Raw genomic sequence first — 27,821 nt, forward strand, 5'->3', positions numbered from 1 at the left:
AATCTGTAATAACAAATTCAACATGCCAGCATTGTTTAAGTATATGTATATTGTATAGCCTATACATCCTTAAATCAATAAGAAATTTCTTTTATAAATTTCAGGCTAATGAAATCTTTTTCTAACACGTTATTTACTAAGCATTCGTTGTGCCATGACTACTAAGGAGTCAACAGAATTGAATACAGCAGTAAATATACCTTTGTTTAATTTCGATATAACGTAACAAGCTTTGAATAGTTTCTACAGAATAGAAAAATGTCACAGCATCTTATAGAATTTTTCTCGTATATGTATACTTTGCTATCGACTTAAAGCGAATTGTCGATTTCTTGTTACGATATACCAATTGCTATAGACGAGAAACAACCCCCAATCGTTGTGAGCGGCTATAGCTGCAATTTGGTAAATGTTATTGGCTTCTGATGCCAGCTAAGTTAAACGGTACATCGAAATGAAGTAACTCGTCGCGTTGGTAGGTTCGATTCGCAGTTCCGGACGAATATTTTGGGAAGCCAGTGGCCGCAGCATAAACTAACGAATATCGTTTACGAAGTTGGAATCCGTGGCTCAAAGCCACGGCTATTTAGAACTGATAGAAAATTTATTAAACTCGCTTCGAGTACCAGAAGGGAACTTACCCGAACATGCGCTTACATATCTCTTTCTCATAACATTCGTTTATACAAGGCTTTATTAATCATTTTAGAGTTACGAAAATTTATGTGTACACAGTAATTAACGAGAATAAATATCAACCCCGTATTACCCGTTATACCGATTTGTAAAGGTATAATATTCTATTAATTAAAGAAAATTATTTTCTTAACTTCCGCAGTTCAAGAGTTAAGGGCGTATCTCTTAGCTAGTTCCAGAATTAAATGAGACACGGTGGAAGTTGTTGCTAACTGTATGTAGTAGCGCCGCGAGCCGAGTGTTTGCAGCTATTTGACTTACTTAACCCAATTGTCTGATCAAAACCGGCTGTTTTCCCTGCCGCTCTCGATTCCGCTGCTAAACGGAGTGTATCGTTTGATTTCCGGCCTTGGCGCGGGCTAGACGAGAGCCAATCTTCATCTAAAAGGCGAACCAAAAAAAGAAAGGAGAAAAAAATAAAATTCCGGATTACCGAACAGCCTGATGCAAAAGGGAATACTACTTTCCGCGCTTGATCGAATATACGGTTGGAATTTAATCTCTTAGGGAAACCGATACGTTCGCCGCAAAGGATTCCGTCCGTCTCGTACAATCTCTGTTATTAGCGAATTACTTAATATTTTTATATAATCGTGAAGTTTACGCATCTAAAAACTAGATTTAAGTGTACTGATTTTGTGAAGTCAGATTTAATTGTCACAACTATTTTTGAGTACCAAGCTCGACAAGCAATTGAATTTAGAAGAATTGGAAAACTGAGCGAGGGTTCGCTTGTCAAAATCAAAGAGCGTTAAGCCTGGAATATACGTACATACATACGTATGTGCAACCATTTATTAATTCTCATTCGAGTTTCATATACCGATAGCAAACATCTCGAATTTCCGCGAGGATATCGAGTGCGGCGTGTAAACAGTTTTCAGGGACGTGACAGAGACGTTTCAAGACGACGGTACCGTCGACTGCGGAATTACGAATTGCACCGCAGAGCGTAGCGTAGTAGGATGTCGGATGTACAGGCAGATTTTAATTGGGTCACCCGTTATAATCTGTCATGTAACGAACCAAACTAGACGACGACGGCGGCCGGGTCCCCGCAGCTGTTTCAACCCGTTCTGAGTCCGATCTCACTCTCTCCCTCTCTCTCTCTCTCTCTCTCTCTCTATCTCGCTATGTTCTCGCGGATTGCGTCACACCGTCGCGCTTCTTCCTCGGATCCCGGCGATTACCTCGAGAAATTGCTGGTCCCGCTGTTTCCGAAAACCGGGTTACAACTCGGTTGGCCGCCAGCGATCCGTTTCTTTTTTTACTGCGAGTGTCGGTTACGCTGTTCGTTGCTTCAGCCGGGCGCCGCAGATCGGTGATTCGCATCGCTGTAGTTTTCTATCGGAAAAATCCGCGAATTAACAGTTTCCTCGTATGCACGGGTGTATTATCTCACCGCGGAATGCGGTTGCGATTTCCACGGGCGCAGCTTTCAATGATAGATACGATGAGAGAAGTCAGTTGTTAGAACCTAGAATATACACACGTACGAATTCGATACAGCTGTGCCAGTGGAAAATTATTGACGACTCGAGAGTTGTAGAGAGATTGATATATACAGATTAAAAACATAGACCGTAAGTCGTATACTATTCAGTACGTGACACGTGAAGTAGATTATGCCGTTCATGATCAGACCAGGCGCTGGCGCCAAATACGGCAGATTTAGAGCATTTGCTATGTTATTAGCACATCATTTTAGATTATAATTCAAAGTACGCAATTATTATGTGTAGATTAAAGTAGTTTATGCTATGCATAGCCAGATGAAGCTCGAGCTGGATCATTAACGCAGTACAATTTTGTTCGATGAGGTGTAAAACCATTTATATATTACTATGAAGCTTAAATTCCGGAACGAGATGGCTTAGGAACTACGTAACGTTATTAGAAGGTTCGCGGATGCGCGTGGATGCCCTAGAATGCTACGCAACATCGTTTCAAATGCTGAAAGTAATGCCAGGGGTACTCCGGACTATATATGTATTTGTAACATTGTCATTGAGTTCTAAATTGTTCCCCGGTTTCTCAGTTTTGAATTTGAAAGGAAACAAGGACGTGCAAGTACCGTGTATCATTCTCTTCACTAATTTGGCAGAACGAAACAATTAAGCGGGACTGGAAAGAGCGAACAGTTTTTGGTCTCGCTGCGACCTTAACGAGTTAATACCGGATGATTGCACCTTCGCGTTACTGGCATAACTACGCTCTCGGCGACACACTGTCAGCAGCATCAGCAGTAAAGAAAAGAAGAGGAAGAAATTGGGAGACAGATCCGCTTGTCTCGTTTTTCGCCCGATCCACAGGCTCCAACGCTTTAGCTCTTTTCTCCTCGCGACAGTAATCAGCAAATCGTCGAAGCAACCTGGCAAGCGATCACGACGACCGGGACGGAGGGAGAGGGCGAAGAAAAGAAGAGGGTTTAGCGAACGAGAGAGGGACGCCGCGACGCGCGACGAGAGGGTGAGAGCGAGAAAGGGTCTCGATAAGACGTCGAATAACTCGATTACTCGCCGTGGAAGTGTCACTTTGCCAGGCCGTGCATCCAAGTGCGAGCAAAATTTCGTTAAGGCGCCTCTCGCGAACTCCTTTGCTTGTCTCCCGCTGCTTATCCATGCCTCCCTCTTCGTAGTATCAAGAAGATCCGTAAAACTTTCTATCAGCATACAAAAGGGATTTCCGTTTTTACGACTTAACATCTTGTAGCGACACACGGTGACAACACGATCGAAACTATACTTACTTTGAAATTCATCTCTAAAGCTATTTTCACGTTTATTATAACGAGTTTGATATAATGAAACTCGTTTCGCTGAAACTTAATTATAATTTTGTAATTGATTTCGGTATGCGATAATGCACGATCTAATAAGCTGGATGTACGTATAAATTCGCTTGTACTGATGTAGATAAAGTAATATAAACGTTGTGGTGTAATGGATGAGTATTTAAACGTAAATTGCCATTACACGAAACCCGAATTCAAATTAAATTCTCCCATCGAAATAAATTTGTCCGCTGCTCGTACATTTTAATTATACACGATAAAGAACCGTTGTGGGTGATTGATAATTGGAAACAGAAACGGGAATCGATTTGATTTTAATTAGATACCCTTCTACCGTGGATATTCATTTGGATTGGATTTTGCGGGATTAAGCTCATTCTTCAATTTATTTCAACATGCTGTAAATTAAAGGGAAAGAACATTTTTCACGTACAAAATATTGTGTGTAGATACGTAAACGAGTGTCAGAACTGAAAGACAATTTTTGTGAATCACTTTTGTTTCATCGTTGGGTATCATCGAGAACTTTTCGTCAGGTTAGAAGTCAAGTGTATTAGAATTCTGGCGCAAGAGTGAATCTAAACTGGCGTACAGGGGCTTACTAAGCCTTAATGCCGCCACTGACCTAAACGGGGTAGTGACGCCAAGGCAACCCTCTTCTTAAGCTTCTCAAGAGACACTGGCCGAAGCGGCAGGCAGGACTAATGAAAGGCGGCCGTGTTGCCAAGTTTTTTTTTAAAAGCCATCCGAGCCGTGTTGCACTCCTCCCGACCTCTTTCCTCCCGCTTTTCTTTTGTGTCCTCGTCTGTCGAGTACAAGGGACGGTGATTGGCCGACGCAGCTAATTGTAGAGGATCTATCGGCATTCGTCGTCTCTTCCTCTTCCGATTGTACGTACACTAATTGGCGGCGGCGGCCACGTGGATCCCGCTGTTCGGATACGTAGTAATCGACAAAAATTCGAATCGCGATTTCACGGTGAGACAGCCGTGGAAAATGAATCTTAACGAACGTCCACGCTCAGTTCAATGATGAATTGACTATTGGGAAACATTTTAATTCGTATTATTTCAATGTTGAAACACGCTTTTTACGCGTTCCCATTGAGTCACACAATTTTCCAGGCGATCATCAGCGACACTGCAGATCTTTTTCAAACAAATTGATGTTTACACGGGTGTGTGTCGCATCCTTCCGATTCGAGCCGTAATTTGAAAATCAACCCCGTCCGCGTCGCAGAATTCACTCACAGAGCATGATAGTTTCGACTTCCGGCAATCTGTGCAAATTACAAGTGACAAACGAGCTGCTCGACACGGACGTAGACTTCACACGCCGCGGAACAGTTTTCGATCCCGACACCCGTTCCAGTTTTGGTATTCATACGCACATGGCACGACGGATTGTCATGAAATCTGCCCTCGCAACACGAGGTTCGATCGCGCACATTCGCTCGTGAATTTTGATCACGCCTCGTTGACTCGCGTGTTACCGCGTGTATAACATCCCGCATTCATTCGAATGTGATTCTCGTTCGATTAATTTTTTTTTAGCGAAAATGTCACGTATTGCTCTTCGACAATAATGTCAAAATATTTACTGGCGTACGTCAGTCCACAGCAATTAATTTTCTATTCCTTATATCGAATTAAAAATAACGAGACAGAGGATAGATAATACTACAAATTTTATCAAGCCATCAATCGTCACCAGACAATTCTCCGCCCATCTTTGGTTTTTTGTTCACACAAGCTCTCGATTTGATATCGTGTATTGTCCGGCATAAATCATCGACGGTACGGGGAGGGTAGTATCTGCCTTCTTTGCCACCGGTGGATCGTAATTAGGAGCTTAATGTTCGGTCGCGCGACCACTAAAAAGATTTCCCCAATTAGCAGAATAACCTCGGATGGAGATAAGACACGCCCTGCTGCCATGCCGAGCGATAAGCATCGCAAATAACTAATGCGTTTCACGTACAGCCTAAGAAGATGAGGATACTTAGATAAGAATAAGAATACGGACATCTCGTCGAGAACCCGTATTGGCACTAATAACCTCGAACTTTCGAATATCGGGGAGGGTCGCTCTCGAAGATGGCTCTTAAATTTGTTCCAGTGAAACGAAATTAGACGGTGGTTAAATATCTTTCTTAAGTAAATACGGATATAACCAATGAAGATGTATTAATGTAGTATAAAAATGACCAGTATTCGAACCTCGCACGACTTACTGAACAATCAACTAAACGTTATCCTATTACTTGTGGGACCGTGAGTATTTCCATTGAAACAGTCCAAGTCTAATCGACGCCCAAAGCAATGGTAGGAGAAAAATGAGAATAAAAAAAAAGAAGAGAGAAGAAAAGGAACGGCGATCGATTCCTGATCGCGGATATTCGTTATTTTTAACGATCGCATGCACCGAAAGGGAAGGACCGAATACGCTTTCCAGGTCAGGCCGGCCAATATTTCAAACGACCAGACATTCGGAAAGAATTGACGAGATACGCGCTCCTGCAAAACAACCCTTTCGTCCGTGGAGCAGGCTGGCGTCGTGGGACGTAGGTTCTCTGGCAGATAGGGACCGGAGGAGGACGTGGAGGGCGGCTGGCAAGCTTTCACTCGCGGGACGAGGGTGTGCAGGGGTGAAGTCGGCAGCCATCTTGTTGTTTGTGCAAGCTCGGCCTTCGCACTCGGATTTTGTACCCTGGTACCACCCTCGAGTGCGTCCTATTGGTGCAGTTAATTGCAAATAACGAGCTAAACGCAGGACTCTGAAGCGGCGAGTGTCTACCGCCTCAAAATCTGATTAATCCGAAGGCGTAATTGGAACGGAATATGCTGGACAGATTTATGCAAAAAAGGGGAACGGCCGCGCCTTGGGAGAACGCCAAGCTTCGACGGTTACGATTTATTTGATTAGAGGGGCGCACGTGCGCGCGATGAGCTACGAAAACGTTCTCCAGGTAGACTACGCGATTTCTTTTCCAGCGTTCGAGCAAACTCGCTTCGACTCTTCCAGCAAATTCATTGTAAAACATTGATCACGTATGTAAATATCTGTTCGAATTGTTAACAGTGTCGTCAGAATTTTGTATGGGTGAAGCGGTATTATTACAAAAATATCGTTGATCGACAGTGGATTTAAGTCAGCTTCTGTACGTTATAACTGTAATCCCTTTTCGCTTCCTGAGAGTCGAGAGCTGTTTTCGGTTCCAATCGTATTCACGCGTGGACGGGTAGACGCGACGCGCGAGCGAATTTCATGGAAAATATCTTACTAGCGGCTTTCATTGTTTTCCGCAAGAAGGCAGAATGCGAAGGAGGATGAATGAGGAGGACGTGCCGCGGGCCCGCGAACAGAAGCCACTATGAGATCGTAAATCTGCGCGTGTCGATTCGTATCACCCGTTAGAGGATAGGCGAGTGTCGGCCCGATGAAAGCCACGGGTCAATAACCCCGCGTGCACCTACATTTTTCCATAGCCACTGAAATGGATGTAGAGGCTCGTCGGGCTGCCGCCGCGGCGCGGGGCGCCGAAATGCGCAAGTATTCCTCTAACAGAGATGATCGAGTCTCGCCACAATTGAAATTGATATTTTTTTTCGCGTCGACGCTGCTCGTTCGTGTGAGTGCCGCGGTGCAGTGGTCGGTCCCAATCCATCGACGCGCGGAGGATTGCTCGCGAAAAGTCGAAATCGCTTTTTCGAATGTTCGTTCGCGCCCGTCCACCGTTCCCTTCTCGTCTACCGTTTACTCATCGAAGCTGGCCGCGCGGTTCTGAAAATGAAAACGCGGTACGAAGGCAGCCACGCGCGATCACGGTCGATCGACGATGGGCAGACAAAATGTAATCTGCTTTCCTTGGCTTTTATTAAACGTTGCGATTGCGTTTATGCTTTTACGCACGTGACGCTTGTGCGGTTGTGCAAGAAATATTGGCACTTTTAATCTAGCAGCCGATTCGATTTAACCGGATGAAATGTTTTCGAAATGATCAAAGGGTCCCTCCTTCATTTTATTCGCGCAGCTTTCTTTGGCATTTTCATCATCACCCGGACGATTCCGGTATTTGTTTGACGACGGCAAAATAACAGAAGCAAAATAATATAAAAATTCAACGTCAAATGATAAAAAACATAATCGCCGAATAGGTATTGTTTACTTGTTTCCAATTTGTACTTCCCATTGACGTAGTATGCGAGAGATGCGTACGCGTGAAAGGTACGAGAATTGGTTAAAGTGAAACGAGGAGGAACGTATCCGTGGGAACATTTTAATCTAAAAAATGGGAGTAAGTAAAACCCGTGGAGAACGTGGAATTCCATTGAGAGATTGATCGCGAATACGAAAAACCGTGCAGCTGCTATCGTTCCTTTCATGCTCTCAATACTACATACACATTCTTGAATTCCAGAATTTTATAATCTCTCTAGTTTGCCCAATACGCGTTATACGAAATGAAGCCTATCGACTCATTAAACATTCCTTCTTCGTGACTACGTAATTAAAGTTTTACCGATTGTTTCTTTTTTACATCAAGAACGATTAAATGCCTTTTATGATTGTATGTCTGTGAAAATTGTCCCTTTAATCTTCTAAAGAGTAAGTGTGTAGAAGTACTACGAGCTGAACTAACTACTACCTAGTCAAACCACAGGCTAGAGCACTAAAATATTCATTAGAGAAAACCTGGAGAAACGAATCGCAGGTAATAACCGTTCGTCATTTGGTCAATAGTTGAACGAATTATCGATGGAACCGGTGCGTAGGGCGCGCGATAAATCATCGCTGCACGAGTACCGATACCGATCGTGCTCGCTTATCCGGCAAATTCCTGTCAATAACGAGACAAACGGTTAAGTTATAGTATCTGTTTAAGAAGGAAAAGCGCAGAGGCCAAGGTAAGAAGTGCGCACGCGGCCGCCTTTCATGATATACGATCGCGGCTGTGTCATAAGATATATGTGTAAGTTCCTAGAAGATAGAAGCATCTGTCGAGCGATCCTCTTGGCGCGTTTCTTTCGTTATTCGTCGGCACGAGGAAATTCACTGTTCAATCGATTTTCCATCGAAATGGAACATTCCTCCCGTCGAATTTCAACGCACTGTACTCGCACCTAAGCGCGTTAAACATCGGGAATAAGCAACTTGGCAACGGGAGACCTACTCCTTATTTTTTCCCAAACCATTTTTCACTACCTTTTTTCAAGTGTTTATTTACCGATTCTCGATCGAATTCCCTTTATCGAAAATTGTCCCTTCTCTCTGTTTTCCGTCCCTCCTTCGTCTCATTCGGTTACCGATCGCCGGAGCAGAACCGGGAAACTTAGCTCTGTGCTATACATATAGGCGGAAGTCGTGAACTGGCAAAAGGACCGCGGGACCGTCGAAACTTGTTGGAAACGAATGCGAAGAGATTGCCGTTGGTAAGGGCGGCGGGATCGCGATGCGACGGGGGTGGACAGGCCACGGTGGTAGGCAACGGTGAAAGAAGGGAAGGAACGATACGATGGTTTGAAACTTTTCCACTTTAACAATTATGAGCCGGAATTGAATACAGCTTGGACCGATTGTAAGTTCAGTCGATTCGCTATCCTTATCGCTATCGGTTGTCGCCATAAATAACCCGCGCCGTGATCTTTTAGAGCATAGCCGGCAGCTAGAGAATCGTCGTTGCTCTACCGTGGTTCCGTCAAGATCGCATACACGAGATTGGCTTATTTTTATTTCTCCTACCCCGACCTGGCTCCGAACGGGCGCCATCGAGATTAAAGAGTTGCCCGACAAACTGTACACGAGAAAATAATTCCTCGTGTGTCGAAACGAGCTTCCGTAACCTCGTAATGTCTTCTACTTATACGGCAAGATAATACTTGAAAGAAAAGACTTGGGTAGTTTCAGAGAGACGTAGCCCGATAAAAGGGTGTATTTTTATGATTTCTAATTGTTTCTTTACAGCCTTTCAGAATATCAATCTGTCTTGACAACGTTTTGGACCGTACCGAGGGTGAAAATCGGCGGATGCCGATGTACGGGTCTGTTTACAATCAGTCGAGATCAAGGGCGGGAGGTTTACGATAATCGAAGTTTGATCATACCCTCCGGGATGTTTTCAAATGGCCGACCATCAATACACGGTCCAACCTCGAGGGATGGTCGCGACACAGTAGCGAGGAGGATGGGCGCAGTATTGTGAGCCGCATAGAGGGTCGTAGGAGCACGGGTCGAGCTTGGAATTTGCGTTTAAAAGTTTCCAACGGTTCCGTTAAGTTTCAACGGTTACCGGCCTAGTGTATCCAAAGACGAAGTTCGACGTGCACGCCGTTCCCGAGCGTTCGAGTGTGAGTCTGCACGTTGTTTGTTTTCGAGAGAAAAGCGCGAGGGGAAGCGAAGGGATGCACCGGGTCGGTGCGGCGGACGAGGAAGAAAAGAGGAAGATGGAGCAGGGGAACGCGGAAACCTCAGAGGGTGAGGATCGAGAAACGTCCACGGGATCGGGAACGGAGTTCGAGAAAAGGACGCACGATGTAAAATCGCGAGGAATCGGGCCGAAGTTAAATAGACGACGGTGACCGTCGCTCGTTTCCGCTCGGAATGTCCGACCTGGCCTCTGGAAAACTGGCCTTTTTGTCGTGCTTTTTCCCGATGTTTACTAAACAGAATAACCGGACCCCGCCCAGTCGGTTTTATAATGGAAGCCTCGGCCGAAACGTTGGACGTTAGGAGTCCCCGTCCCACGACGAGTCCACCACCGGCGAGTCGCTACCCTATCGCGTCCGTCGGTACTCGTTTTGTTCGTGCGAACTTTTCGAGATACTTTTAAGAGATTCGGTCCGAAACTCTAGCAACTTTTCCGAGCGATTGTTATTTTGATATTGTTTACCCAGGCTAGTTCACCGGGACGAGATCAATGTGTGTCAGCTAATAAATTACGAGAACGTCCGGCAAATATATTTGCTGCACTTTCCGAACCTAGAGTATTACAGTCTGTATATGTATGTATAGACTATCGAAAGTTGATCAACTCCGAACTATTTCTATACAACTGACATGTTTCACGTACAATTCCAAGTGTACCATGAATTGTTATAAAAATCGTCAGCTTTGAACACGGAAAAATAAAATTAACGTTTAAAAAGAAGCTTACGGGTGAAAGCGGACAGTGGGGTAGAGGAGGTTTGAACGTTTTCAATTATTCCACGGATTACCGTATCGTTTTTTTTGTTATTTCCCTCCGATTGGAGTTTCGTTTCCCGGAATGGTTATAGTTACCACAATAAAAGACTCCACTAAATGAAGCCTGCTAATTTATTTAACCTTCATCAGATGTATTTTGTTCTGCAAACTTGAGTACAAGATGGTATATAATATGTCTGCGAATGAAATTTAGTTTTCGATTACATTTCTATCCCACGTGTGTAGTCACGTTAATTGGAACTCAACGGTGTCGCGACTTCGTAGAACTTTTGTCAAACTATCGTCAAGTCAGTCGCATAGTAATGTAGTGGAAACTTTGAATCACGTAAGTACATTACAGCAATATTAGCTTCGCGTTATCGGACAGGGGCAAGGAGAAGGCAAAGTTTTGCGACGCGTGACTGCGAGCAGTAAGAGGCGTAAAAATGACGGCCGGCAGTGAAACTGGATAAAAACTCCGAACGTGTCGAAAACAGTTACGAGGCCAGGAAAGAAAGGGGAATAAAAATTTCCTGTCGGTTTTTGTCAGCCTCTGGGAGACGGAGCGAGAGAAAAAGAGTGACGAGGCCGGGAATGGGGTTGTTCAGGTGGGCGGGGGTGGGAGTAGGGGGAAGAAGCTCTCGGTCTCGGCGAGACTCCTTTCTCGAACTTTCTTTCGTCGCGGAGAATTTATACGGGCATCGACAATGTCAGTTTCATAGCCGTGCTTCAATTCGCGACACTTCCGGCGCAAGGACGCAACAACTTTTACCCGGCGGCGTGGCGCGTCGCGTCGCGGCGGTGGAAAAGCAAGACGACGACGGTGCAATTGTGCACCGACGACGCCAGGCATCGAGGTTGTTTTATGGTCCGTCCTAGGGCCACGACTTGCCCGTGAGAAACGCGTCTCTGCCCCGTGGAACAGGAAGGACCGCGCGTATCGGAGATCGCCCCGTGGCCGCTTCCTGCGGAGTTGACGATAAACTTTCGTGTAAGTTAAGTACGGACGGGATGAAGATGCATTACCCGCTTCGCGACCTGTAGTAATGGCGGCCGATACTAAATTGAAGGGAGGAACATGTCGAGAGAAGAAGAGAAATCGAGTAAAATTGCCTCATCCTTTCGATAGTTCGAGGAACAAGTTATCACTGAATTTTGTTCCACTTCTATGGTTTCGGGATTATGACCTGACGTTTGGATATTAATTACTGTTGCGAGGATTGGAGGAGTTATGTCACATAGCGAGAGAAACGTAGCAGATGATTTTTGCCTACAAATAAACGAAACGTATATTTGCGGTTGTAAGTGAAGTGAAAAAGTAGAAGGGTACTTGAAGAATGTGCGTCGAAATTCAAGTAGCGTCATTGTAAAACAGTCAAGGGGTAAAATTTAGTCAGCATTTTAACTCGGTCTTCATTTTACGTATTTTTATGACAGCGAAGTACGAAGAGATTTCAAATGTTAAAAATAAAAGAATTAAATTTAGGTCATCTGTTTGTATTTTCTTGACAAATAATATTTCACTGCTCGCGTATAACATTATTCTATGATACGATAGTACGGTGTACGGTCTGTTTTAGAAATTTTTATTTTTAGGACCTCGCGACGAAATATCAAATATTAATATCTAGTAAAAGCGTCGTTTTCTTAATCCATTTTCAGTTTGGCCATCTTTCCAGAACCAAAGATGGTAAATAGGGTTCGACGTGACTAGATACATAAAAATATTTTCTGAAAACAGGTCAGTTTATTTTCAGCCGAGCTGGATGAAAATGAAAAAAGGCAAATTTGACGGTAGATTACTGCGTTACGTTACAGCAGTGCATGCAATCGCAACCTACACTGCTTTTAACGTTCTACAAAAAGCAGGAGTTTCCGAGGGTACTTTTGCAATATCAAACAGATTTTGCTCGATGTTGATATTCTCATTTGCAGGGTATGCAAGTTAGAAGTGAATCAAAATTTGTTAATTCAGTAGCGAGAAAATTGTTTTATACTTGCGCATCTAATTCTCGTTATATGACTGTGAGCCGTGTCTAATTATGCACTACGTAAATTGGAGAACCAAGCGAAGTGGCTATTAAATATCAGATAAATAATAACTTATTTAGAAGTAATAACTTATTACTTATTCTAGCATAGGAATTATCTAACTATTTGCTGGGTGATCGAGCACCGGCCGTTCAGGGGGAGTAAATTAAAAACTGCGCTACACCATGGGTGTATCGCCTAGTTGACGGGCCTGGAGGCGGCACTCGAGGTTCGCTTGCACCACCGTCGACCGCACTAACGCCGTTGCCGGCGACATCGTCGTCGTGCTCGTCGACTCGTCGTCGGTGGTTGTAGTGCAACGTGACGGTGGTGTAGCAACCAGGCAGCAGGATAGCGAGAACGGTGAGGCGAGACGAGTCGAGGCCGAGGGTAGCGTAGTGGTGCAAGCCTGGAAGGCTTGAAGGGCCTGAGTTGGCAATAGTGGAGAGCATCCACTCGTTGCGACACTCGTGAGCGGCCTCATTGTCTCTCAAGAGGCTCCTCGCTTCTCCAGCTTCGCCCTTTCCCCCTTCAGACCTCAGCTAACACCCCCCCTCGCTCCGATTTTGCACCCCACTCCTTCGTCCCCTTTCGGCCGAGTCTGCAACAGCGACGGTTCCCTCGCCTCGGCACCTTCACTATTCTCGGTGCCCCCTTTCGGTGACATCGCCCCCCTTTCCCCTCGATCTAACAATCCGGTAGCTTACCCCACTGCCACCGTTGAAGTTCCATCGGTGGCACGTTGGTGCTGCAGGTCCCTGCCGTTCTTCTTCATCGCCTTCCTTGTCCTCTTTCGCCTGCGCACCTCTTCTTCACCGTCTTCGCTCTTTGCCTCCTTTCCGCTCGCCACCGCGATTCTTCTCTCTCGTCTTCTCTTTCCACCGACCGCGCCGCTTTCCAGGTTCTTCTTCGACGAGAATAAGGGGAAGAGGGTAGAAAGAGCGCACTAGCAAGCGCGCTCGGTGACGTGGAACCGTGGCAAAGCACCCAACCTTAATAAGCTTATGCAGCACTCTCCAACTACGCTGAAGCTAAGCTCGACCCAATATCTTGGTCGACGTCTTCCAGACGACATCGAGGCGCTTCCCTCTTTCCACGTAGCTTCCGTTTGACGAACGTCTACCACGCGTCTGCGTGTGTCTCTACTTATCATCTCATTCGCATTTCGTCTCATTCGCCTCTTTACAATTGCAAATTCAGGGCCCGTGCAATCTCGATCGCCAATTTCGGGTGGACTCGTCGCGTAATCGGGATGCGGAAACGCGACGACGAATTAAACGGGCACGATGCAATAGGAGAAACCGGCACGTTATTCGCAAGACGTACCTCGGCTCCGGTAATGGTGTTATGCGCGCTGTAATGGGCCAGGTGCGAATAAAATTCGTGGCACGGTTCCGTTAGTCAGCTCTTGGCAAGTGCGCCTGAACGAAAGGCGCAAGGGACGCGATCGGGCACGTTGCGAGACAATGGCAACTAAATTCCGCGGCTTGGTACATCTTGTAAGAGGGCGTCGCTTTTGGCGAGGGTGAACGCGGGGATGGTGACCAGAGTACAAGCTCGGATGAGAGAGAGAGAGAGAGAGAGAGAGAGAGAGAGAGAGAGAGAGAGAGAGGAAGAGAGAGGCGGTCAGAAGACACACGTAAACGCAAGTTTCTGAGACGAAGGTGCAGCGACAGAGAGACGACCAGACGGAAGAAGAGAGACGTGCGGAACCGAAGTTGAAGAGAGAAGACGGAAGAAAGATATGGGTTGGGGGAGGAACGACTGATGAGTGGATGGAGAGAACCGCGAAGAGGATGGGAGGAGGGTCGGAGGCAGAACACGGATCGGGGTTTGGTAGCGAGGGGTCACGTCCAAGGAGGGACTGCATCTTTCCTTTGTGGGAATGCCGTAACGCTGGGTAGACACTTCCTTTCATCCGTAGCACCAGGCACGATGGGTCGCGCGGCATTTTGTCGAGGGAACCAGGGGTTGGAGGGTAGCGGGGCAGAGTGCAGATCGTGATGGAGGTGGAGGAAAACGTCGTTTGAAATTTTTACGTTGCGCCACGGTTATTCTCTCATGGATTCTCTTGGATGAAGTACAAGGACGTCGCCTCGGCCGTTCTTGTTTCCCTTCCGCGACAATTTTTAAAGGAGACGCGCCAGCTGCTACTCTTAACTTGTGTTTTAATCAATTACATGTTACGTATATTCGATGTGTCGTTTTTAAATGAGCCAGTAAATTCTTAATAAAATATATGTACGAAACTGAAATAGATGTATACTAGGTAAAACAGGGAAATAACTAGAAAATATGAGAGAATGCTTCGTCAGATCTTCAAGTAGTAATAGTAGAATCAATCTAGACAATTCTTTCTAGTACTACTAAATAATTTGATAGCAACGCCGAATCAGTATCACGAGAGATCAATAGTCAATAAATTCACAGTGCACAAAGGAATACAAAAAAGTACAATAGACCGATAGTAGAAATAAACGACGGAGAACAAAGGGGAGATGTAAGAAAAGAGTAAGAGCGTGCTGTTGAACAAAACAAGAAGATTCGAAGGAAAAAGAATCTGTCGACGCTTTGAACCTCTCCTAGTCCTTTTCCTCAGCAGAATTTCAAAAAGCCGGTGTGCAAAGCGCGTTCTTGACACGATTCCGATTTCACCAGCAATAGCTCAAATTAGTTTTCACGAGAAATCGAGCTGGTCGTCGTTGGCCGCGGCATCGCCCGTGGCTGTTCTCCGTTCGCGCTTTCGCCATGGGGCGCTCGTATTCTTTCCCGGTGGCGTCTACACCCTTCCCTACGTCTTCCTCTATTACGCATTTCCGGCTCGTTGGACCGGAAACGCTAAGATAAGGCGGGCCTACGGCTCCCGGTCTCTCGCGAACAAGAAGAAGACAGGGTTAGGGGTCTGGGTGTGTCTTATCCGGAAAATATTATAGGCACGTGGCCGGCATCGATCTTACGTGTAATGGGACGGTGAAACGTGCGCGATCGAATTCCATCTACCGACTCGAGGGACGCGGAGTATTGATGTGACCACGGCGGGAAAGGTGTCGTAGGTAACGAGAAAATTGACTTGGACAAATCAGCAGGGACAGTCCTCCAGAGTTTTGAGTGTTCAAATATAAAATAACGCGTGGTAACGGATAGGTCGAGTAATAAATAAATTCAATCCTTGTCGTCATAACTATAACACTCTGTCGTTGAATATCGGATCGGGACGGGGCCGATCTTCGAGTGGGAGAAGCGAACTCGAGATTTCCATAATCTTTCGCTTCGTACGAATTAACGCCGAGATGTCTATGCTTGTCGGATTACCCAACTGATCCGGATTAGGGGGATCGGACGTTTCAATTAACCCTAATGCTAGTGCCCGGAATATAAATAGAGGTGTTGATCAGGTATTACGAAACGGAAGAAACGATATCAATATCGCTGATGATTGGTTTTCTCGAGGGTGAGAATAATGTTTCGTCGGGCAGGCTTGAAGATACTTGGTTGAATTTATTGAGGATATGTGTAAATAAGAAAAATCGAAGCAAATTTAGAATACGCGAGCTTCCGGAATGGAAAATGATGAACAGTCGTCTATTATAAAGTTCAACAGGATAGATTTCAGTGTGCATAGACTTCGCTCAACGTTGATTCCAGTATTACTTCGCAAGCAAGATGAAAGATAGGTTGGCTACTTTGTAGAAGGCAGGTCAGTCGATATTCAAGAGATGGTAACAGCACGTTTCTTTACTGCAACTAAACGTTTCCATATTCATCGGGTTTTTTGATGGCACTTGGTGCTCTGGTGTCGCACGGTTTAAATACGATTAATCACACATTGTAGACTTTATAATTCGAGCTTATTGCATTAACTACATTCATCATACGTGAAGTTTGCCCTTCGCAACTTCATTTTTCAAAGAGAATACATTATGCATTATTATCATGACCATCGGTTATTTTTTATATAGCCCTCGCAGTATACAAATCGCTTCGTCATTGTACTTTTATAGAAACAGATAGCAATTAGTGATAATTATTATAAAATACTTCAAAATCATCAAAATTTTCACGAATAATTTTCAGTAATACATTATATTGGACATGTATAATTAAAAAATTTCCAGACGAGCGATTCAATAAGATTATCATAACATGTGAAAGGGACATTTAACCCACGACAATTAATCAACATTCGTGAAACGATTTAAGGCACCTTCAAAAGGGTAGTGACAGTTTTTCATCGAAGCTTCGAGCACCATCAAAGTCGATGAAATGCCTGACGTTGCAGTCGCCTTGCGAATTTGCCGTGGCGTGAAGTACAGCAGGATATGCACCCTCTGCCTCTTACTTTTTCCACCACCCTCCTCTCTCTCTCTCTCTCTCTATCCTTCTCTCTTCCTCTTTTTCGTCGTTGACGACTCCGGGAAACGCCCGACATCCCCTTACAGCTGAACCCGACTCTTCCTGGCCCGAGCCCCCTTTTACCCTTCGCCGCCCTCATCCAGCCTAGCTATGAATATCGTCAGCTCTTTTTCACCCTCGTCGAACATATTTCAACGGCAGTAGGCATCGAGAGGCTCGACGGATGCTCTACCCCAACGTTACGATCCCCGAATATGCCGCGGAATGCTCGATCGCTCATTCGTTTCAATTGGGATTTCGCCGCTTCCGTGGCGCAATGAGCATCCTAAAGGATCGAAGGGATGAAGCGGAGTCCGTCTGCTTGAAGGATAAAACGGATCGAAGGAAAGGGATAGAGCGAATAGATGAATATCATTAGGACCTCTCTGGTCTGTCTGCTACGTTGACACCTTGTCAAGACAAGATGCTTCCTCGGATTATTAATCTGTTCTCGAACTTGATTTTCAAATTTCAGTCTTTCAATTACGTACTTCAAGATTCCAAACGGAAAATCTTGCAATTGCAATTCATTTTGATCGTTTCAGCTTGATTTATAGATAAACATTCAAGGTCGAGACCGATATCCCGTCAACCTTCTTCTCCCAAGGTAGTCGGTTTTCCATCCTCTTCCCGCGGATTTCAATTTCGTTCGTCTCTCCATCGAGCAGTGCCGGTTTGCCAGCTCCTTTAAAAATCTCTTCCTCAAGCCGCAAGCGTCCGCGCTTCTCCTTTTTTCTTTCCGTCTCGACTCGGAGGAGCGATGCCTTGCATCATTCCGAAGATTAATTCGCTAGAACGGCTATCCCGTCGTTTCTTTATCCCGCCTCCTTCGCTGGCCCGGGAAGCTGTAACGGTGGCGAGAAGCTGCTGGAAGGCGAGAGAGACCTATTATCCGCCTTACTTCGTTACCTTCTCCTTTTATTTTATTTTGCCTCGACCCTTACGTATTCCCCGGCCATTACCGCTTATGTCCCGACGGTTTCCGTCTCGGTAACCGTCGCTTTGCGGTTCCCTCCCATCGACGACCGTGTGCCGTCCATCCTGTAACCATTCTTGTTTCCCTGTCGTCGATACCATTTATCCTCCCTCGCGCGTACTCGTTTCTGCTCTCTTCCACGAGATAAAAGAAGCCTGATCTCATTTATTTGCTCTCTTTCTCTCGCACCCGTCGTATCGGTAACATGCAATTTGAACGAAGGATTACGAACTTGAATGCTTTAAAAGTTCCGATGAAATATCTGTGACAAATTGTGTATCTTAACACTTGGTTCGCATTTCTGTACTAATAAAATTGTTGTTTTCTTTTCTATTAATTAATATCGAGTAATTTGCGATTACACGGAGAAAGTATTGGACAGAATTTGTAACAAAATAATGTCCCGATGGCTTTGTCGCGTTTCTTAAGGGATTCAAAGTCGAAGGTAGGATGGCAGATCAAAGAAACCAATTGGAGCGGGCTAAAACTTCCTTCCACGGGTGCACGAATAATTGAGCTTCTCCGCTGCGCTATACGTATACTATATACTCGACACAGAACTGCTACAGTAAATTATGAAGTAGCGACTAGAGCCAGTTAGCTCAATGCAGTGAAATAATGTCATACATGAAAAGCACGTACTTGATCCCGATCTGCGGATCGCTATAGGCACTCGAGGCAAAAGTACCGACGCCCGGGTACTACTACATCCTGTGCAAAGATGACGCCACTTGCTCTATGAACGTACCCCCGCGGTGCGCGTTTCCTCTTTCTCGCGAACAATAGATCATTTCAGGTGCGCTGAAACGAATACAAACGCAACGCGTAGACGTCTTTATGCGGTGAAACAATAGCCACCTATGACGTCTATGTCATTTTTACTTTAGAATGATGCGTTTCGCAGAGATAATTCATTATTGCAGCGCGTTATAAACTATTTTTAATTCTTCATGTGTCGTCTATTTATTCCTACGCATTTCTTTAAACATATTCGATAAATATTTAAATAAACGTAAATTTCAATATTTTAAAGCTTACACAAGCCTTCTTTTTTATTAATCTATTACAAACAACGTATTTGAATTACGTTTTTTTACTTGCACGTGATCCAATTGTCATCGTTATGATAACAACTGGCCTCGATCCGATTAATTTCGTCACAGCTCAAGAATAATGTGCGAGAGTCGATCAGTATTAACCGTGAGCTAAAGCCTTCAGAGAATACGAGAAAGTCGTTAGGGTCGTCCCGAAACACCGGATTTAAGAATGTCTTCCTTTAAGGGATCGGTGCCATTAGCTGTGCGAGGTGCTGTTCTTTAAAGTCCCCTCGAGGGCTGCAGGAATAATAGATTGCCCCGCTTCACTGATTTCCATCGTTTACTTAAGCCCCGGCGTAGTCGATTTTTGGTCCGGCCTCTTGTGCTTTGAGTAAATTGAATGTCGCGAATTTTCCTCGAACAAGATTAACTTTGGCACGTTAAACAACATTTGTTCGCAAAACTGCATGATTCTAATTCACTGACGACAGTACACACGTTTAAACCTTGTTTCACTAGTCTTCAGTAATACTTTCCAACAGTTGCATAAATCTTGCAGAGACGTTCTCCGTTAGAGCTAGTCAAACTATATGAAGGAGATTATCCCCTTTTACCACAGGCACGGGGTAATCGCGTCGATTACCATCGTAGATGCGGCGTCATTCAACACGATAACCGCTTCTAATCTACTTTTCACGCTTTTGTCCCAGCTGGAAACGCCTTTCTCGAGCGTAGTAATGGGATTACCGTTCGGTTCTGAGATGCGTTCGTAACGCGTGAGGAGACCCAGAGAGACTCTGGCAGGCGGGGTCCCGGCCTTAATGACAGGACTAATTGATATACTCCCGGGGAAAACGTAGGTCGCAAAGTCAAACGTGCTTAGCCGGCGATCTTGAAAATCGCTTTGATCCTCGGGCGAGGGTGGCGGAGAGTGTCTCTCTTGAGAAACGGGCTCTAAACCATCCTGCGCGATGTCGATCGACTGATAACGTGTCGGAGAAACCGCGGTGTCTCTGCTCCGGGCTTTCCATCTCGTCGGGAAACGTCGCCTTTGTATTATATTTGCCACGACGACCCTTCATCACTCTCGGCGAACGATTCGCCAGATTCCCTTGTTCGGAGCATATGATAACTCGCTCGGAAGTTTTCCGACCGAGTCAGCGGCCGATCTAAGAAACGAAGTGGTTGATTTTCACGAACGCATTGAGATTAGTTTGAGACAAGTTTCAAGTGACGTCCTTGAGTTTCCGAACATTTCCAAATCCTCGTTGACATCGTCTAAAATTTTCGTTTGTAACGTTTCACTGAATTGAACGCGACTCGGCGAATTGGAGCTGAAAATGTGCATTGTTTGTTCAGTAAAACGGAACACTAATCCCCAGCCTTAACTTTTTGGCCCCTCGCATCGAAGTAACTACCATTTACGATTCTTCGTCAGTGAGTAGATCCGGTGGTGGCCAGCACCCCTTCCGAGGCCTCGTTCCTCCCCTTGAGTTCGCGCCGGCATCGACGCGATCCGCATTCCCGTCTACGTCGTTCAAACACCTGCCAGTGTTTGCTTAGGACGGACGGCGTGGCGCGAGCGCGCTAATTGACTGGTTTCAACTTATTAGTGTGTCTGCAGCGCATTTTAAAACTGGATTAACCGGACGTGCCGGCCGTGCGAGCGTCGACGGACGCGATCGGTCGGTGCGCGCATCGTGTGCCACCCTCGACCCACCGATCGATTCTCTTCAACGACCTTCGTAATTTCATCGTCAAATTTATCTTCGTCTACGTGAAGCCTGAGCACGATGAACCTGCTGCTGGGACGAGAACGAAGAGACCGAGAGAACGAAGGTGATGAGGGTACTAATAGAAACTATCCGAGTTTGAATATGAGATTTACCGAATCGACTATTCAAATTCGGCAGAGACGACGAGAGAAGCGGTCGGGATTCCTATAATCCCTTGTACCTGATTCCACAGATACGGATGAATTGAACGGGAATACTTTTCAGATTGCCTGTCCGATAACACGCTGTTTACCCGGCTCGTTCGCAGTCGCTCGGATTGCATCATTCTTGTTACGAGATTCTCTGAAAATCTGGAAGTCTGCTTATCGCCTAACGAACGTTTTATCAATCGTATAAAGACGAAGAAGCGAGACGACGTCTATCGGTCGAGGCACGACTGAATCGGTGTCGTTCGTCGTCCCACTTTCCGGCCTCGAGTAGACGCGTGTCAGCCGCGGCACAGGATGCTCGAAGCGTGTCAAGAGAGGAAAGAATAGACGACGTACGGAAGTCGTTAGGACTTGTACCTTGATTCTTCCCTCGCGATACAAACGATCATTTCCTTTAGGTGAAACTAGGTTAATTCCACGACGATACGGGCATCTGCCTCGTGCTTAAATAATGTAACGATTCAGTAGTTTCACACAGTATTTATCCAAGTCCAGGATTCTTTTCAAATTTTATACAAAACTCAGTAGACGTAAATTAGTACATTTTCTCATGGATACGCGCAACGACGATACTTTTCAACTACCCGAAAATCGTACTAGTGGCATTGACCAAAATTTCAGACAGCTCGTGACATTGATTTCGTGTGATATTAGTGCAAACGCCTGCAGCTCAACGAATACCAAAGCACGAGCGCGGCATCCCTTTTGAACGAGCGGAGGGCTTTTATTTGGTGCGAAATGCCCGCGGGCCAGTCAGTTTGTGCGTACACAGGGGAAGGGGTGAATGGAATCTCTCAATCAGACGTCGAATTGGACCGCGCGCGTCGCGTTGCGCGAAACGAAATTTGTCGATCAACTCAATTAACTAATTGTTCACCCCCGTACGGTAATTCTCTTTCTGGCCATCGTCACTTTCCTTCTCGCGGAAGCGAGGAACTGGCGATAGTGGACAGCGTCAAACGAACCGAGATTACACTGTAAAACCACGTTCGTTATTCGACCCTCCTCTCGCTGCATCCGGAGGACTCTCGAAAATGATCCACTTGACCGGCGGACACGGGCACGTTTATTGGTCACTGGGTTTGCGTATCGATGGCCTTTGAATCGAGTTAACTCGGTACGAAGCTGCTACGAAGATTACCGATTACCCAGAAGGAACTGGAAAATAGTTACCGAGTCGCAAACTCGAAGCCCGGAAACGATTGAGGCGCAGATAAGTAAACCGAAGCAGGCTCGTAATGGAATTAAGAATCAACATCGAGTTCCTGGTCGTTGCATTTTACAAGACGAGATAAATGTTTGGCTTGCGTATTAATGAAATGTGAAACTTTCAAGCCGTGTTAATTGACGCGGGTCTCGCATAAAAATCGCCAATTAACGTATTAAAAACGTATCGCGCGATTCTGAAAATTACGTTCATTCTCTCATCAACGAATCAATCTCCCGATTACATAAACTAGTGCACACGCGAAATCGTAAATCTTTAGAACGGGTCGTTAAATTTTCATCGCATCCCAGAGCGTTTCTTAACGCTAACGTGTTACGTAACGCATAATTTCGTTGCGACGCTAATACGAGCACCGAGCATACCCGTACCGCTCTCCATTGTTCTACAGATGTTAAACAGAGAACCGAGTACTAATCCCTTGATCTTCCTGCGTCCGCGATTCCTTCGCCTTATTACAGAAACGTATAACAGGACTTTTCTCTCCGTGGAAACATATCCAGTTACGAAGTTTCGCGGTCCGCGCGGTAGCTACCTATTCCAGTTTCGGCGCCATAAAAGTTTCCCTCCGCGTGGAGGAAACTCGATAAATCACTGTAGTACGCATCGCCGTCGGAGAATGATAGAATCTAATTTCCCGCGGACACCTTACCTTGGGTGAACCTTGAACGATCAGGACCACACGTACGCGTACACGTATACGTCTGTACGTAAGCGAGTGCATACGTGTCCGCCCACACGAGCCGTTCGCGTACCACGCCGTGTTCACGCAGCATGCGTGCCAGAGTCCCTCTCGAATTATGCAAATTCGCCGCAGCCACTAGCTGTATGATCCGACGGTACTACGCCAGTTCCGAGCAAAGGGTGAACTAATGACGATGGCCTGGCCGTTGGCCTAGCTAAGGGAACGTCCAGTTGATCCGTCGGTACGTGATGCTGTGCAAGCTCGCCTCGAGTTCTCCGGCTAAAATCCCAGAGTAGTGATTGGCAGGTCCCCGACGGTCCTCTGGGTCTGTCATCAGAACTGGGCGAGCGTGACTGCGACAGATTCGGACCGAGGGAATCATTTCTTATCTCCCATGAATGCCGATTTGATGCGATTCGGCCGGTTGGCTCCTACGCCAACCGTTTTCCATCGCAATTGATTACTTTTATTCGGAGGAGAGCGGAGAGGTTTCTCCAATTGGTATTGGTGCCCGTCGATGATCGATAGTGGAACGTTAATTCGATGGGAACCGAGTGGATCGTGAATATTCTTGAGAACGGGCTAAACTTCCTTTTTCTTAACGATCGAGATTCTTCGGAGATTCTCCTTTCCCTATTTTTTCGGAGAATTTTCTCGATGGAGAGGCTGATTTCTACATGGGTGGAGGTAGAGGATTTCGTAATGGGATTGGTTGTAACGCGATGTTGCGAGTCTCAGGAAAATGTTTGTTCCGCGGACGGCAAGAAATTTCAATATCAACCGTTGCATATTTCATGCACAAAGGTAGTGTAATATTATTCTATTTTATACCCTTTAGAATGATACGGTCCGTGGTAAAATATGCAACGTAAGTTGAAAGCGTCTGAGTTATCTACGTTCGTGAAACGCAAAGTCTAGAAACAATGTTTAAAAGTTGGGTTCCCTTTAAAGAGGACGGGATTGCAATTTAAATTGGCTACGGAGTACCTTGTAACTTGTTCAGAAAAATGAATCATCGCGATCTTAATCGCGTGAGGTTAATACTTGTAACGGTCCCCCGTCTTACAACACACGATTTAGAAATAGAATCAGATCTCAATTTATGGCACTACTGCGCTGACGCGAATCGAGAAATATGGAATCGAGGTCTTCGAGTTTTAATCAATTAGCGACACGAAATGTATGCGCACGAAGACTTTGCGTTTGAAAATCGATCGATAATAAACAGTCTCCCCGGCGAAATGCTTATCACTGATTCGAGGTTCAAACTGTAATCACACGAAAGTGCATTACAGTTTTTCTAGGTTGCAGGATAGTATATCTACTAGTACGTGGTACGAGGACGAGGAAAGCGGTTACCGTGTTTGCGAGTGCTCAAGAGGTCATGGAATCTTCCTGGCTTTCCTGTGAAACGTAGGATTCCACTTCGAGGTAGTTCGATATTTGATTTGACAAGCTGCCTCACCATAAAAGAAACGCTGCTCATACTCGTTCGAATAATTTACATTATTCCTGATTTTCTGTACGCTCGTAGTTCCAATTACAAGATCTGCATTAATTTATGAAACCCGTTTCCTCTTCGAATAAGATGAAAGAGAGATCGTGTTAATAATTCAGGTGTACCAAGCAAATTATTCAACAGCTGACTATTGGAAAGTCCTTTGTGTTAGATTGAATTATGGCAAACAAGTATGTATCTCATCCGATTGTTCATGAAGTAGTATGCACATACAGCAGATGATTATACGGTGTAGAATGATTTCGCGGAAAGATGATATCAGTAAAGTGGAATATCCTGCTCTACGAAAAAAGGAAAGAAAAAATAACGGATAAACAAATTTCATCATGTGGGGATATTACATCGTCGTTTAAATATCATCCATTGCGCATGAAGTGGAGGCTAATGGAATTTCACTTCCGACCTTCGTACCGATATGCACGATAGTTTTAAGCTACTGTAACTTCCGAACAACCATCCGTGTCTTCGTGCGTTCCGGACTTCGATCCCGCGTTTTTAAAATGTGCATATAATTAGAACTTGGTGGAAGTTTAAGACGCGAATACGATCGTTTATTCAATTTTTCTTCGTCTCTCCTTCTCCTTGGCGCATTGGTTGCGGCGCTTTTAACGTTAAAACTGTTCGATGGAAACAAAGAAGGATTTAGGTCAGAAAGAGTTATCTCATTGTGTACCGTAGTTCACGTAAATCAGTAGATTCAATATTTCCCTTTGAATCTCCCGTAAGATAATAAGTACTACTGCCTCCTACGTTGCTTTGTGAGATTTTTAATTAATTCACTTGTCAATGTAATGCGCCGGCAAGTGATACGACACGACACAATGCGTCAACTGCATTTTCCTCTTTGCTTCGCGAATTAAAGGGATCCATCAAATTGTGCCAAGTTTCATCTCGCAGCATAAATTAGCGATATAGAGCAGCAAAAGAGCGAGAAGGTGAAGTTATAACGAGGGGACTGTTCGGGCTTTTCGAGTAATTACAGCGAACTGCGGCGTGAAAATACGATAACCGGACGTAACAGGCCGTTTGGGTATCTCTCGCGCGCGAAATAGTTACAGCCTCTGGAAACGGTTAAAACGTCTCAATTTGCACGGGAACGCATAGTACGTTATAGCGATCCGCAACGAGCGCTCGAACCGGGAAAAGATTTAGCGAGGGGACACGTCGATTTAACGACGCTCTCCAAATACTACTCCTCGAAAGAGAGCGTAATCGGATAGGAGGTCAAGCGTTTGGCTGCGGACGACGCGCGTGGCTGTAATACGCGAGAATTACGTCCGTGAAAATCGCTGACGCGTGCATCGTTCGTGTGGAAAGTCGCGGCAGCCGTCTTTTCCACGTTATTGGCACGCCTGTGCTCGCTCGCTCGCACGCACGCACGCTTTTGGCTCGGTTCCTTGCGCCAGAAAAGTTCGCGCGGTGGTCACGGACCGATCTAGTCTGTCGGTGTTCTACTCGTTCTACTGCTCGGGTAGGAGACACGAGTAAGACGAGCAAGTAGTGTAGGCGAGCGGGTGGTCGGGCTTTTCCGCGAGGCGAGTAGCGAGCAAAGAGCGCGCGAGTAAACGAACAGGCGAACAGGCCGCGGCCGGAGGCGGGTACGCGGTCGCGATTTTCCCCTACCCAGTTTGGTTGGCCCGGCGGGCAGGGACGGCGCAAGCGCGAGATTCTTCCCCACCCCCGGTCGGCGGATAAGAACAAAGACGAAGGAAACGGGTTGAAGCGGGACGGCTACTGATAAGGACGAAAAGAGAGAGGCGCGCGAATCGGTTGGAGAGAGCGAGAGAAGTCAACGTCGCCCCGCTACCGCCGGCACCACTGCCGCCGCCGCCGCCGTCGCCACCGCCGCCGCCGCCGCTCTTCCCCGTCATTTAGTTAGCCCCTCTTCCCCTCGGCACCCCTACCCCCCGCCCCGCGCCCCGAGAGCGCAGTGTCGCGTCGAACCTCTCGCAGAGCGCGTCGCACGTCCGAGTACCGGCCGCCGCCCGTCATCAGTAGTCGCCGTACCGCGCAGCCACGTAACCTCTCACCTTCTCCTTAGTTTTTAGTAGTCAGTAGTAGGGGAGAGTGTGGAGAGAAAGAGGAGAAAGAGAGAAAGAGAGGGAGAGAAAGTGAAAAAGAAGAGAAAAAAATTTTGCGGAAGACCGTAAACGAGAAATCAGCGAGAAACCGACTGTGAGAAATAAGGGAGAAAACGAGAGGTCGACAGCCTGTTTTTTCGTCGTGATCTGTACTCATCGTAGCAGTCGTTTATCGTCGTCGTCATCGACGTCGTCGTTGTCGTTACCGTTGTCGTCTACGTCTACGCGGTGGTCGTATCTGCCCCCGGTGCCGTCGTCGTCGTCGTCGTCGTCGTCGTCGTCGTCGCCGTCGTCGTCGTCGTCGTCGTCGTCGCCGCCGTCGTCGTGATCCGGCTCGACGCGACCAACGCGCGGATAATTTCGTCGCAGCTCGTTGCCGCGGCAAAAACGAAGAAGCTGAGAGAAGTGCTAACCGTGAAACGTACCGCATGTACGTACCGTACCACGTACCACCGTCCTGTCGTCGATAAATCATCGCGCGACAACAGCGGAAAAACAACCCCTCGCGCAACCACCGAAAACGACGGAGCGCCGCGCGTTCGGGCGACCAGGGAAACAGAGTGAGACCGGTGAACAACAGAGAGCACGAAGGAGCACGCGTGGAGAACCGAAAAGGCGCGAGTAAACTTATCGAGGGAACACCGAGGATCTTGACTGTCAAAAGTCGCGTGAAAGTGCGTGTCGTGCCGTGACATCGGAAGCGTTGACACGCGGTTAGATCGGAGTCGAGTAGAGCCGAGGCGGTGTTTTGCCCGAGATCAAACACGGTTCAGCTGACGACGCGGTCAAAGGCGGAAGAGTATACGAGAACCGAACAGGGCGGCTATCGGTAGTGACCGACTGTCACTGCCACTGGTACTAGTGTCATCGTAGACAGAGTAACCCCGGGCACGCGAGAGCGTTGTCATAACGACGAGCAGTGCGCCGCGCGTCGCTATGGAGCCACAGAATCAGGAAATCGTTGCGAGCGGTTCACCAGCCGAGGTGCCGAACGATCCGGGGTACGAGAAACCAGGATATCCTGATCCTAAAACACTACATCCATTACATCCACCACCAACGAGATCGAGAAGTCGTGCGTGAGAAACGGAGCGAAAGAGCGACCAGCGGATCGCTCCAAGAGTGTGTTGACGCCGCCCGATCATATTCAAGACGCGTCGCGTCGTGTTTGTTATCTTGTGTTTCAGTTGTCCACCTCCGCGCGAGTGTTTGTTCTGTTGTTGCTTATGCCTTATCGACAGCACGAATCGTGCCCGCG

At 46.3% G+C, this 27,821-nt stretch overlaps 3 protein-coding genes across 12 annotated transcripts in view; 1 reads left to right on the plus strand and 2 right to left on the minus strand.

Annotated features, from left to right (window-relative positions):
- LOC113465261 (uncharacterized) overlaps window positions 1-2,031 on the minus strand; it is a 2,400-nt gene extending 369 nt beyond the window's left edge. Inside the window, exons 1-2 of the mRNA XM_026819812.1 lie at window positions 1,887-2,031; window positions 958-1,077 (exon numbers count right to left, since the gene is read on the minus strand). Of these exons, the coding sequence (XP_026675613.1) occupies window positions 958-1,077; window positions 1,887-2,028 (262 nt within the window). The 5' untranslated portion in view covers window positions 2,029-2,031. The remainder of the gene's footprint in view (window positions 1-957; window positions 1,078-1,886) is intronic.
- The window catches only part of LOC108632605 (phospholipase A1), a 23,462-nt gene extending 9,351 nt beyond the window's left edge, over window positions 1-14,111 (minus strand). The window contains exon 1 of the mRNA XM_018037284.2: window positions 13,411-14,111. Within this exon, the coding sequence (XP_017892773.2) occupies window positions 13,411-13,478 (68 nt within the window). The 5' untranslated portion in view covers window positions 13,479-14,111. The remainder of the gene's footprint in view (window positions 1-13,410) is intronic.
- Window positions 14,112-26,424: 12,313 nt separating this feature from the next.
- The window catches only part of Rbp6 (RNA-binding protein 6), a 626,456-nt gene continuing 625,059 nt past the window's right edge, over window positions 26,425-27,821 (plus strand). For all 10 annotated transcript variants that reach the window (XM_018037297.2, XM_018037296.2, XM_026819814.1 and 7 more), the window contains exon 1: window positions 26,425-27,564. In XM_018037297.2, the coding sequence (XP_017892786.1) occupies window positions 27,500-27,564 (65 nt within the window). In that variant the 5' untranslated portion in view covers window positions 26,425-27,499. The remainder of the gene's footprint in view (window positions 27,565-27,821) is intronic.

The sequence above is a fragment of the Ceratina calcarata genome, unplaced genomic scaffold (genome assembly GCF_001652005.2).
Source record: "Ceratina calcarata isolate Rehan_Ccalc_2016 unplaced genomic scaffold, ASM165200v1 scaffold162.2, whole genome shotgun sequence".
Classification (NCBI taxonomy): Eukaryota; Metazoa; Arthropoda; class Insecta; order Hymenoptera; family Apidae; genus Ceratina; species Ceratina calcarata.